The 11,006-nt window shown below is 32.6% G+C and overlaps 1 protein-coding gene across 1 annotated transcript; it reads right to left on the bottom strand.

Annotated features, from left to right (window-relative positions):
- Window positions 1-9,518: 9,518 nt before the first annotated feature.
- LOC137954947 (uncharacterized mitochondrial protein AtMg00810-like) lies at window positions 9,519-10,776 on the bottom strand. Its single transcript, XM_068801839.1, has 3 exons — window positions 10,726-10,776; window positions 10,623-10,630; window positions 9,519-10,524 (listed from the first exon to the last, which is right to left on the bottom strand). The coding sequence occupies exons 1-3, from the start codon at window positions 10,774-10,776 to the stop codon at window positions 9,519-9,521; spliced, it is 1,065 nt and encodes a 354-aa protein (XP_068657940.1).
- Between the last annotated feature and the right edge of the window lie 230 nt (window positions 10,777-11,006).

The following is an 11,006-nucleotide window of genomic DNA, read 5'->3' as shown; positions in this document are numbered from 1 at the left end:
GCCTTATCTTTTTGTTTATGAGAAAAATGGGAGAGTGAAAACTCAAGTTTGGATTTGAAAAAAAATTGAACATCCAAATGAAAATGTACAAATGCTGAGAGAGATAATTCCAAAAGGTATATGTGATTTTTAAGGATTGTAAACTCTTTCAGATTTTTATATATTTGGTTTTGCAATCATCGGAAAAGGGGGGCGAGGCAATTTTAACTGAGTGTTGACTCCCAAACCATAAGTCATATCTAACAAAACTTATAGCCATTAAACATCATTAATCGATCAAAACATTTATGATGATCTATGATTGTTAGATCTGCTTTTTGTAAATAGGCAAAAAGTAGGTTGTATCGCACTGGTAATTATCCCACCGCACGTTAACTTGAGAATTTAATTTTTTATTCTCCTTTAAATTATTGGATCATCAGGTCATTTGCATCTTTAACATGTTTCAGGCATGCAAATCCATATTTAACACATTTTAGGATCAACTTCAAATCGCTTTCTTATAAAATTCCACCAAGCTATTAGGGTTTGTACTAGTGGAATTTCCCAAACATGGATAAAACAACTTTGGTGTTTAATTTTAGTGCGTGAAATAATTTTTTTCACTTACATTTATTATATTTTTCCATTTTTTGTGTACATAAACTCTAAAATTTTCATTTTGTTGTGATCTTTTTGCCTTATCTTTTTGTTTACGAGAAAAATGAGAGAGTGAAAACACAAGTTTGGATTTAAAAAAAAATAGAACAACCAAAATGGTAATGGACAAATGCTAAGAGAGATAATTCCAAAAAGTATCTGTGATTCTTAAGTCCTCAACTCTTTTAGTTTTTTATATATTAGGTTTTGCAATCATCGGAAAAGCGGGAGCAAGGAATTTTTAACTGAGTGTTGACTCCCAAACTATACGTCATTTCTAACAAAAATTATAGTCGTTACACATCATTAATCCATCAAAACATTTACAAACTCTATGATTGTTAGGTCCGCTTTTTGTAAAAAGGCAAAAAGTGGGTTGTTTGGCACTGGTAATTATCCCACAACACGTTAACTCGAGAATTTATTTTTTTCTACTCCTTGAAATTATTGGATCATTAAGTCATTTGAATCTTCAACATGATTCAGGCATGCATATCCATATTTAAAATAGGTTAGCATCAATTAGAAATCTCTTACTTTTAAAATTCCACCAAGCTATTAGGAGTTGTACTAGTGCATTTTCTCAAACATGGATAACAAAACTTTGGTGTTCATTTTTAGTGCGTGAAATAATTTTCTTCACTTACATTTATTATAGTTTTCAAGTTTTTGCATAGGTAAACTCAAAAATTTTCATTTTGTTGAGATCGATTTGCCTTATCTTTTTCTTTACGAGAAAAAATGGAGAGTGAAAACTCAAGTTTCGATTTGGAGAAAAATTGAACATCAAAAAAGGAAATGCGCAAATGCTGAGAGGGATAATTCCAAAAAGTATCTGTGATTTTTAAGTATAGTAAACTTTTTTTTTGTTTTTATATTAGGTTTTGCAATCATTGGAAAAGCAGGGGCGAGGCATTTTTAATTGAGTGTGGACTCCCAAACCATAAGTTATTTCTAACAAAAATTATAGCCCTTACACATCATTAAACCAACAAATCATTTATGATGATCTATGACTGTTAGGTCCGATTTTTGTAAATAGACAAAAAGTGGGTTGTGTGGAACTGGTAATTATCCCACCGCACGTTAACTTGAGAATTTTAATTTTTTCTACTACTTGAAATTGTTGGATCATTTGGTCATTTGAATCTTCAACATGTTTCAGGCATGCATATCCATATTTAAAACATGTTAGGATCAAATACAATTCTCTTTCTTATAAAATTCCACCAAGCTATTTGGAGTTGTACTATTGGAATTTTCCAAACATTGATAACCAAACTTTGGTCTTCATTTTTAGTGTGTGAAATAATTTGCTTCACTTAAATTTTTTATAGTTATCCATTTTTTCATAAAAAAACTCTGAAATTTTCCTTTTGTTGTGATCTATTTGCCTTATCTTTTTGTTTACAAGAAAAACAGGAGAGTGAAAACTCATGTTTGGATTTGAAAAAAAATTGAACATCCAAAATTGAAATGCGCAAATGCTGAGAGAGATAATTCCAAAAAGTATCTGTGATTTTTAAGGATTGTAAACTCTTTTAGTTTTTTATATATCAAGTTTTGCAATCAATAGAAAAGGAGGGATGAAGAATTTTAAACTGAGTGTTGACTCCCAAATCAAAAGCCATTTCTAGCAAAATTTATAGCCGTTACACATCATTAATCGATCAAAACATTTACGATGATCTATGATTGTTAGGTTTGCTTTTTGTAAATAGGCAAAAAGTGGATTGTATGGCACTGGTAATTATCCCACCGCACGTTAACTTGAGAATTTAATTTTTTCTACTGCTTTAAATTATTGGATCATCAGGTCATTTGCATCTTTAACATGTTTCAGGCATGCAAATCCATCTTTACAACATTTAAGGATCAAGTACAAATCTCTTTCTTATCAAATTCTACCAAGCTATTAGGGGTTGTACTAGTGAAATTTCCCAAACATGGATAACAAAATTTGGTGTTCATTTTTAGTGTGTGAAATAATTTTCTTTACTTATATTTATTATAGTTGTCCATTTTTTGCATAATTAAACTCAAAAATTTTCATTTTGTTGTGATCTATTTGCCTTATCTTTTTGTTTACGACAAACACAGGAGAGTGAAAACTCATGTTTGGATTTGAAAAAAATTGAACATCCAAAATGGAACTGCACAAATGCTGAGAGTGATAATTCCAAAAAGTATCTGTGATTTTTAAGGATTGTAAACTCTTTTAGTTTTTTATATATCAGGTTTTGCAATCAACAGAATAGGGGGGATGAAGAATTTTTAACTGAGTGTTGACTCCCAAATCAAAAGTCATTTCTAACAAAAATTATAGCCGTTACACAACATTAATTGACCAAAACATTTACGATGATCTATGATTGTTAGGTTTGCTTTTTGTAAATAGGCAAAAAGTGGGTTGTTTGGAACTGGTAATTCCCCCACCTCATGTTAACTTGAGAATTAAATTTTTTCTACTACTTGAAATTGTTGGATCATTTTGTCATTTGAATCTTCAACATATTTCCGGCATGCATATCCATAATTAAAACATGTTAGGAACAAATACAAATCTCTTTCTCATAAAATTCCACCAAGCTATTAGGAGTTGTACTAGTGGAATTTCCAAAACATGGATAACAAAAGTTTGATGTTCATTTTTAGTGCGTCAAATAATTTTCTTCACATAAATTTTTTATAGTTTTCCATTTTTTGCATTCAAAAACTCTAAAATTTTCCTTTTTTTGAGATCTATTTGCCTTGTCTTTTTGTTTACGAGAAAAATGGGAGACTGAAAACTGAAGTTTGGATTTAAAAAAAAATTGAATATACAAAATGGAATTGCGCAAATGCAGAGAGAGATAATTCTAAATAGTGTATGTGTTTTTTAAGGATTGGAAACTCTTTTAGATTTTTGTATATTAGGTTTTGTAATCATCTGAAAAGGAGGGGTGATGCATTTTTAACTGATTGTTGACTCCCAAACGTAAGTCCTTTCTAACAAAATTTATAGCCTTTACACATCATTAATCGATCAAAACATTTAAGATGATCAATGATTGTTAGTTCCATTTTTGTAAACAGGCAAAAAGTGGGTTGTTGGGTTCTGGTAAATATCCCATTGCACGTTAACTTGAGAATTTAATTATTTCTACTCCATGAAATTTTTGGATCATTGGGTCATTTTCATCATCAACATGTTTAAGGGCATGCATATCAATAGTTAAAACATGTTAGGATCAATTAAAAATCTCTGTCTTAAAACATTCCACCAAGCTATTAGGGGTTGTACTAGTGGAATTTCCCAACCATGGATATCAAAACTTTGGCGTTCATTTTTAGTGCGTGAAATAATTTTCTTCCCTTAAATTTATGATAGTTTTCAATTTTTGCATACATAAACTCTAAAATTTTCATTTTGTTGTGATCTATTTGCCTTAATTTTTGTTTACGAAAAAAATGGGAGAGTGAAAACACATGTTTGGATTTGAAAAAAATTTGAATATCCGAAATAAAAATTCACAAATACTGAGAGTGATAATTCCAAAAATGATATGTGATTTTTAAGGTTTGCAAACTCATTTATTTTTTTATATTTATGGTTTAGCAATCATCAGAAAAGGGGGGCGAGGCATTTTTAACAGAGTGTTGACTCCCAAACCATAAGTCATTTCTAACAAAAATTATAGCCATTACACATCATTAATCGATCAAAACATTTACGATGATCTATGATTGTTAGGTCTGCTTTTTGTAAATAGGCAAAAAGTGGGTTGTTTGGCACTAGTAAATATCCACCGCAAGTTAACTCCAGAATTTAATTTTTTGTACTCTTTGAAATTTTTGGATCATTAGGTCATTTGCATCGTCTGCATGTTCCAGGCATGCATATCCATATTTAAAACATGTTAGGATTAATTAGAAATCTCTTTCCTATAAAATTCCACCAAGCTATTAGGGGTTGTACTAGTGGAATTTCCTAAACATGGATATCAAAACTTTGATGTTCATTTTTAGTGCGTGAAATAATTTTCATCTTCTAAATTTATTATATTTTTCAATTTTTTGCATACATAAACTCTAAAATTTTCTTTTTTTTGTGATTTATTTGCCTTATCTTTTTGTCGACGAGAAAAATGGGGGAGTGAAAACTCAAGTTTGGATTTGAAAAAAAATTGAACATCCAAAATGGAAATGTGCAAATGCTGAGAGAGATGATTCCAAAAAGTATATGTGATTTTTATGGATTGTAAACTCTTTTAGGTTTTTATATATTTGGTTTTGCAATCATCGAAAAAGTGGGGGGGGAGGGGCGTTTGAACTGAGTGTTGACTCCCAAACCATAAGTCATTTCTAAAAAAACTTATAACTGTTACACATCATTAATCCATCAAATCATTTACGATGATCTAAGATTGTTAGGTCCGCTTTTTGTAATTAGGCAAAATGTGGGTTGTTAGGCACAAGTAATTATCCCACCACACGTTAACTTGTGAATTTAATTTTTTCAACTCCTAGAAATTTTTGTAAATAGGCATGCATATCCATATTAGAAACATGTTAGGGTCAATTAGAAATCTCTTTCTTATAAAATTTCACTAAGCTATTAGGGGTTCTACTCTTGGAATTTCCCAAACATGGAAAACAAAACTTTGGTGTTCATTTTTAGTGCATGAAATAATTTTCTTCACTTGAATTTGTTATAGTTTTCATTTTTTTGCATAATAAACTCTAATTTTTTTTTGTTGTGATCTATTTTCCTTATCTTTTTGTTTACGAGATACGAGAGAGAGAAAACTCAAGTTTGGATTTGCACAAAAATTGAACATCCAAAATGGAAATGTGCAAATGTTGAGAGAGATAATTCCAAAAAGTATCATTCATTTTCAAGTATTTTTAACTCTTTTTTGTATTTTATTTATTAGCTTTTAAGATAATAGAAAAAGGAGGGGGGGGGGGGGGGGGTGGTGTTTCTCTGACTGTTGACTACCCAACCATAAGTAATTTCTAACAAAAATTATAGCCGTTACACATCATTAATCGATGAAAACATTTACGATGATCTATGATTGCTAGGTCATTTGCATCTTCAAATGTTTCAGGCATGCATGATATATTTAAAACAAGTTAGGATCAATTAGAAATCTCTTTCTTATAAAATTCCTTCAACCTATTTGGGGTTGTACTAGAGGAATTTCCGAAACATGGATAACAAAACTTTGGTGTTAATTTTTATTGCATGAAATAATTTTATTCACTTACATTTATTATAGTTTTCCATTATTTGCATAAATAAACACTAAAATTTTCATTTTGTCGTGATCTATTTGTCTTATCTTTTTGGTTACGAGAAAAACATGAGAGTAAAAAGTCAAGTTTGGATTTGAAAAAAAATTGAACATCCAAAAAGGAAATGCACCAATGCTAAGAAGGATAATTCCAAAAAGTATCTACGAAGTTTAGGGATTGTAAACTCTTTTAATTTTTTGTATATTAGGTTTTGCAATCATCGGAATAGGGGGGGCGAGACATTTTTTAACTAAGTGTTGACTCCCAAACCATAAGTCATTCCTAACAAGAATTATAGCCACTACACATCATTAGTCGATCAAAACATTTACGATGATCTATGGTTGTTAGGTAAGTTTTTGGTAAATAGGCAAAAAGTGGGTAGTTTAGCACTGGTAAATATCCCACCGCACTTTAACTAGAGTATTTAATTTGTTCTACTCCTTGAAATTTTTGGATCATTAGGTCAGTTGCATCTTCAACATGTTTCAGGCATGCATATCCATATTTAAAACATGTTAGGATCAAATAGAAATCTCCTTCTTTTCAAATTCGACCAAGCTATTAGGGGTTGTACTTGTGGAATTTCCCAAACATGGATAACAAAACTTTTGTGTTCATTTTTAGTGCATTAATTAATTTTCTTCACTTACATTTATTATATTTTTCCATCTTTTGCATAAATAAACTCTAAAATTTTCATTTTGTTGTGATCTATTTGCCTTATCTTTTTGTTTACAAGAAAAACAGGAGAGTAAAAGCTCAAGTTTGGATTTGAAAAAAAATTGAACATCCAAAATGGAAATGCGCAAATGCAGAGAGCGATAATTCCAAAAAGTATCTATGATGTTGAAGGATTGTAAACTCTTTTAGTTTTTTTTATATAAGGTTTGCAATCATCGGAAAAGGGGGGGCGAGGCATTTTTTAACTAAGTATTGACTCCCAAACCATAAATCATTTCTAACAAGAATTATAGCCACTACACATCATTAGTCAATAAAAAAATTTACGATGATCTATGGTTGTTAGGTAAGCTTTTGGGAAATAGGCAAAAAATGGGTTGTTTGTCTCTGGCAAATATCCCACCGCACTTTAACTTGAGTATTTAATTTGTTCTACTCCTTGAAGTTTTTGGATCATTAGGTCATTTACATTTTCAAAATGTTTCAGGCATGCATATCCATATTTAAAACATGTTAGGATCAATTAGAAATCTCTTTCTTATAAAATTCCACCAAGCTATTAGGGGTTGTACTAGTGGAATTTCCCAAACATGGATACCAAAACTTTGGTGTTCATTTTTAGTGCGTGAAGTAATTATAGCCCTTACACATCTTTAGTCGATCAAAACATTTACTATGATCTATGATTGTTAGGTACACTTTTTGTAAATATGCAAAAAGTGGGTTGTTTGGCTTAGGTAAATATCGCACTGCACATTAACGTGAGAATTTAATTTTTTCAACTCCTTGATATTATTGGATCATAATGTCATTTGAATCTTCAAAATGTTTCAGGCATGCATATCCATATTTAAAAAATGATAAGATCAATTAGAAATCTCTTTCTTCTTAAATTCCACCAAGCTATTAGGAGGTTCTACATGGATAACAAAAATTTGGTGTTCATTGTTTTGCATGAAAGAATTTTCTACACTTACATTTATTATAGTTTTCCATTTTTTGCATAAATAAACTCTAAAATATTCTTTTTGTGGAGATCTATTTGCCTAATCTTTTTGTTTACGAGAAAAACGGGGGAGTGAAAACAAGAGTTTGGATTTGAAAAAAAATTGAACATCCAAAATGGAAATGCACAAATTCTGAGAGAGACAATTCCAAAAATATACGTGATTTCTAAGTATTGTAAAGTCTTTTAGTTTTTTATATATTAGGTTTTGAAATAATCGAAAAAAGAGGGGGGGAGGGAGGCATTTTTTAACTGAGTGTTGACTCCCAAACCATAAGTAATTTCTAACAAACATTATAGCCATTACACATCATTAATCGATCAAAACATTTACAATGATCCATGATTGTTAGGTCCGATTTTTTTAAATAGGCAAAAAGTGGGTTGTTTGGCACTAGTAAATATCCCACCGCACGTTAACTCCAAAATTTAATTTTTTCTACTCTTTGAAATTTTTGGATTAATTAGAAATTTCTTTCTTATAAAATTCCAGCAAGCTATTAGGGGTTGTACTAGTGGAATTTCCAAAACATGGATAACAAAACTTTGGTGTTCATTTTTTGTGAGTGAAATAATTTTCTTCCCATACATTTATTATAGTATTCAATTTTTTGCATACATAAATTCTAAAAATTTTATTTTGTTGTGATCCATTTGGCTTATCTTTTTTTTTTTTACGGGAAAAATGGGAGGGAGAAAACTCAAGTTTGGATTTGAAAAAAAATTGAATATCCAAAATGAAAATGCACAAATTTTGAGAGAGATAATACCAAAAAGTATCGGTGACTTTTATGGATTGCAAATCTTTTAGTTTTTTATATATTAGGTTTTGCTATCTAGAGAAAAGGAGGGGTGAAGAATTTTTAACTGAGTGTGGACTCCCAAATCAAAAGTCATTTCTAACAAAAATTATAGCTGTTACACATCATTAATCGATCAAAACATTTACGATGATCTAGGATTGTCTGGTCTGCTTTTTGTAAATAGGCAAAAAGTGGGCAGTATGGCACTGGTAATTATCCCACTGCACGTTAACTTGATAATTTAATTTTTTCTACTCCTTTAAATTATTGGATCATCAGGTCATTTGCATCTTTAACATGTTTCAGGCATGCAAATGCATATTTAACACATTTTAGGATCAAGTAAAAATCTCTTTCTTATAAAATTCCACCATGCTATTAGGGGTTGTGTAAAACAGAGTAAGCTCAGCCCAGGAACATCTAAACAACAATCAAGAAGAAAGGCAACACTGATCTATTACAAATACGATAAGAAACTTTGTTCCACCATACGATCTCGAAGAGCTTCAATGGTTTCTGGACTAAACAGAAATTACAAGAAGAAACTAAACAATAAAACAGAGTAATGAAGAAGGAATAGCTCTCATTTTCTGGATACCAATGCAGCTGAAGAACACCTCTATTTATAAGTGTTTTTCATCGAGGAAGCTTGTAGAGCAAGCCATCTAGGAAGCTTGTAGAGCAAGCCATCTTGGAAGCTTGTAGAGCACACCATCTAGGAAGCTTGTAGAGCAAGCCATCTAGGAAGCTTGTAGAGCACACCATCTAGGAAGCTTGTAGAGCAAGCCATCCTGCTATCCTCCACGTTGGCACTTGGTGATGCAATCATGACACGTGCATACCGTGGGGTCAGCCCCCTTGGACCCCTGTCAGGGCTGACGCCCCAAACCCTACTATCCTTTTTACAGTTTCTTCACAAGTAACCATTGCGGTCACAATTTGACCTCATCAGCGTCTAAGCTGGAACCGTTAACTAATTACTCACTATCGACATTGGCGCTCCTCATACTTGGGGGCTAGTGAATACATTACATTAACGGTAACTTGAGAGAGGTGGGCATCATACACTAACACCCCTCCCCCCCTCAATGTTCACCTCTGTTGGACTATGTTCTTGGGCAAACGCCCAAGCCACGAAGATGCTTGTTCATCTGAGCACTCCCTAGTGCTTTGGTAAAAATGTTTGCATGGTTGTCTTCTATAGGGTAGTACCCCATGTATATGGTCTCCTCTTCAATCTGTTCTCTTACATAGTGACACTGAATCTCTATGTGTTTAGTTCTAGCATGGAACACTGGGTTCTTCGCCATAGCTATGTAACTTTGACTGTCACAATTTAAGGTAGTTGACTCAGTCAAAGGAATACCTATATCAGTCAAGATGCGTCGTAGCCACACAGCTTCACAGGCTGCTACACAAGCAGCTTTATACTCTGCTTTGGTTGATGACAGTGCAACTGTTTTTTGCTTCTTACTAACCCATGAGATGATACCACTTCCAAACAAGAATCCATAACCAGTAACAGATTTCCTCGTGTGAATATCTCCAGCCCAATTTGAGTCACAATACCCAGATAAAATATCTCCTCTTGTGTAAGATACTCCAAAAGTTAAAGTACCTTTGAGATATTTGAGGATTCGTATTCCAGCTTGCCAGTGCATTTTTCTTGGATTATTAGAAAAACGACTGAGCACTCCCACACCATAGCTAATGTCAGGTCTTGTGTTACAAAGGAAGATTAAACTTCCAACTAATTTTCTGTAGAGCTTGTTGTCAACCTTTTCAGAGGAGTCATTGATTGACAGCTTGGTATTCACTTCCATTGGGGTGACTACTGGATTACTTTCGGTCATGCCAAAAGTAGATAACAGTTCTCGAGCATAACGTTCCTGAGAAATAAAGATATGATAAGATTTTTGCCATACCTCAATTCCCAAGTAGTAATGAAGAAGGCCCAAGTCTGTCATGTCGAACTCTTGGCTCAACCATTCCCGAGTCTTCACAATGTTGTCTTCATGGTCACCAGTGATTACTAGGTCACCTACATAGAGTACTACAATGACTCTTTTCTCATGTTCACAAAGAACATATAAGTTTGCTTCAGATTTGCTTCTACAGAACCCACGCTCCAAAAAGAAAGAGTCAATACATTTTTACCAGGCTCTTGGTGCCTGCTTTAGACCATACAAGGCCTTTTTTAATTTACATACCTTCTCCTCTGAATTTTTTACTTCAAAGCCTTGTTTGTGCCACGTAGACTTCTTCCTCAAGTTTCCCATTTAGAAAGGCAGATTTTACATCCATTTGATGTACCGTCCACCCGCAATGAGTAGAAGCTGCAAGAACTACCCGAATTGTTGTCATCTTTGCTGTTGAAGCAAAGGTCTCATCAACATCAAAACCTTCAATTTGTGAGAATCCCTGAGCAACAAGGCATGCTTTGTATTTTCAAGAGTACCATCAGCCTTGTACTTTGTTTTCCAAATCCATTTGCTGCCAATGATCTTTTGGTTAGGAGGTTTGTCAACAATCTCCCAAGTATCATTCTTTATGATACTATAATACTCTGTTTGCATTGCAGCTCTCCATTTTGG

The sequence above is a fragment of the Aristolochia californica genome, unplaced genomic scaffold (genome assembly GCF_029961685.1).
Source record: "Aristolochia californica isolate CCGP_79_NKW_82.1479 unplaced genomic scaffold, dmAriCali1.0.hap1 SCAF_2, whole genome shotgun sequence".
In the NCBI taxonomy this organism is placed as follows: domain Eukaryota; kingdom Viridiplantae; phylum Streptophyta; class Magnoliopsida; order Piperales; family Aristolochiaceae; genus Aristolochia; species Aristolochia californica.
Note: the sequence above shows the minus strand (reverse complement) of the source record. Positions and strands in the feature narration are given on the sequence as shown.

Coding starts and splice junctions, on each gene's coding strand:
- LOC137954947 (XM_068801839.1), bottom strand. CDS start 10,776: ATGACAACAATTCGGGTAGTTCTTGCAGCTTCTACTCATTGCGGGTGG.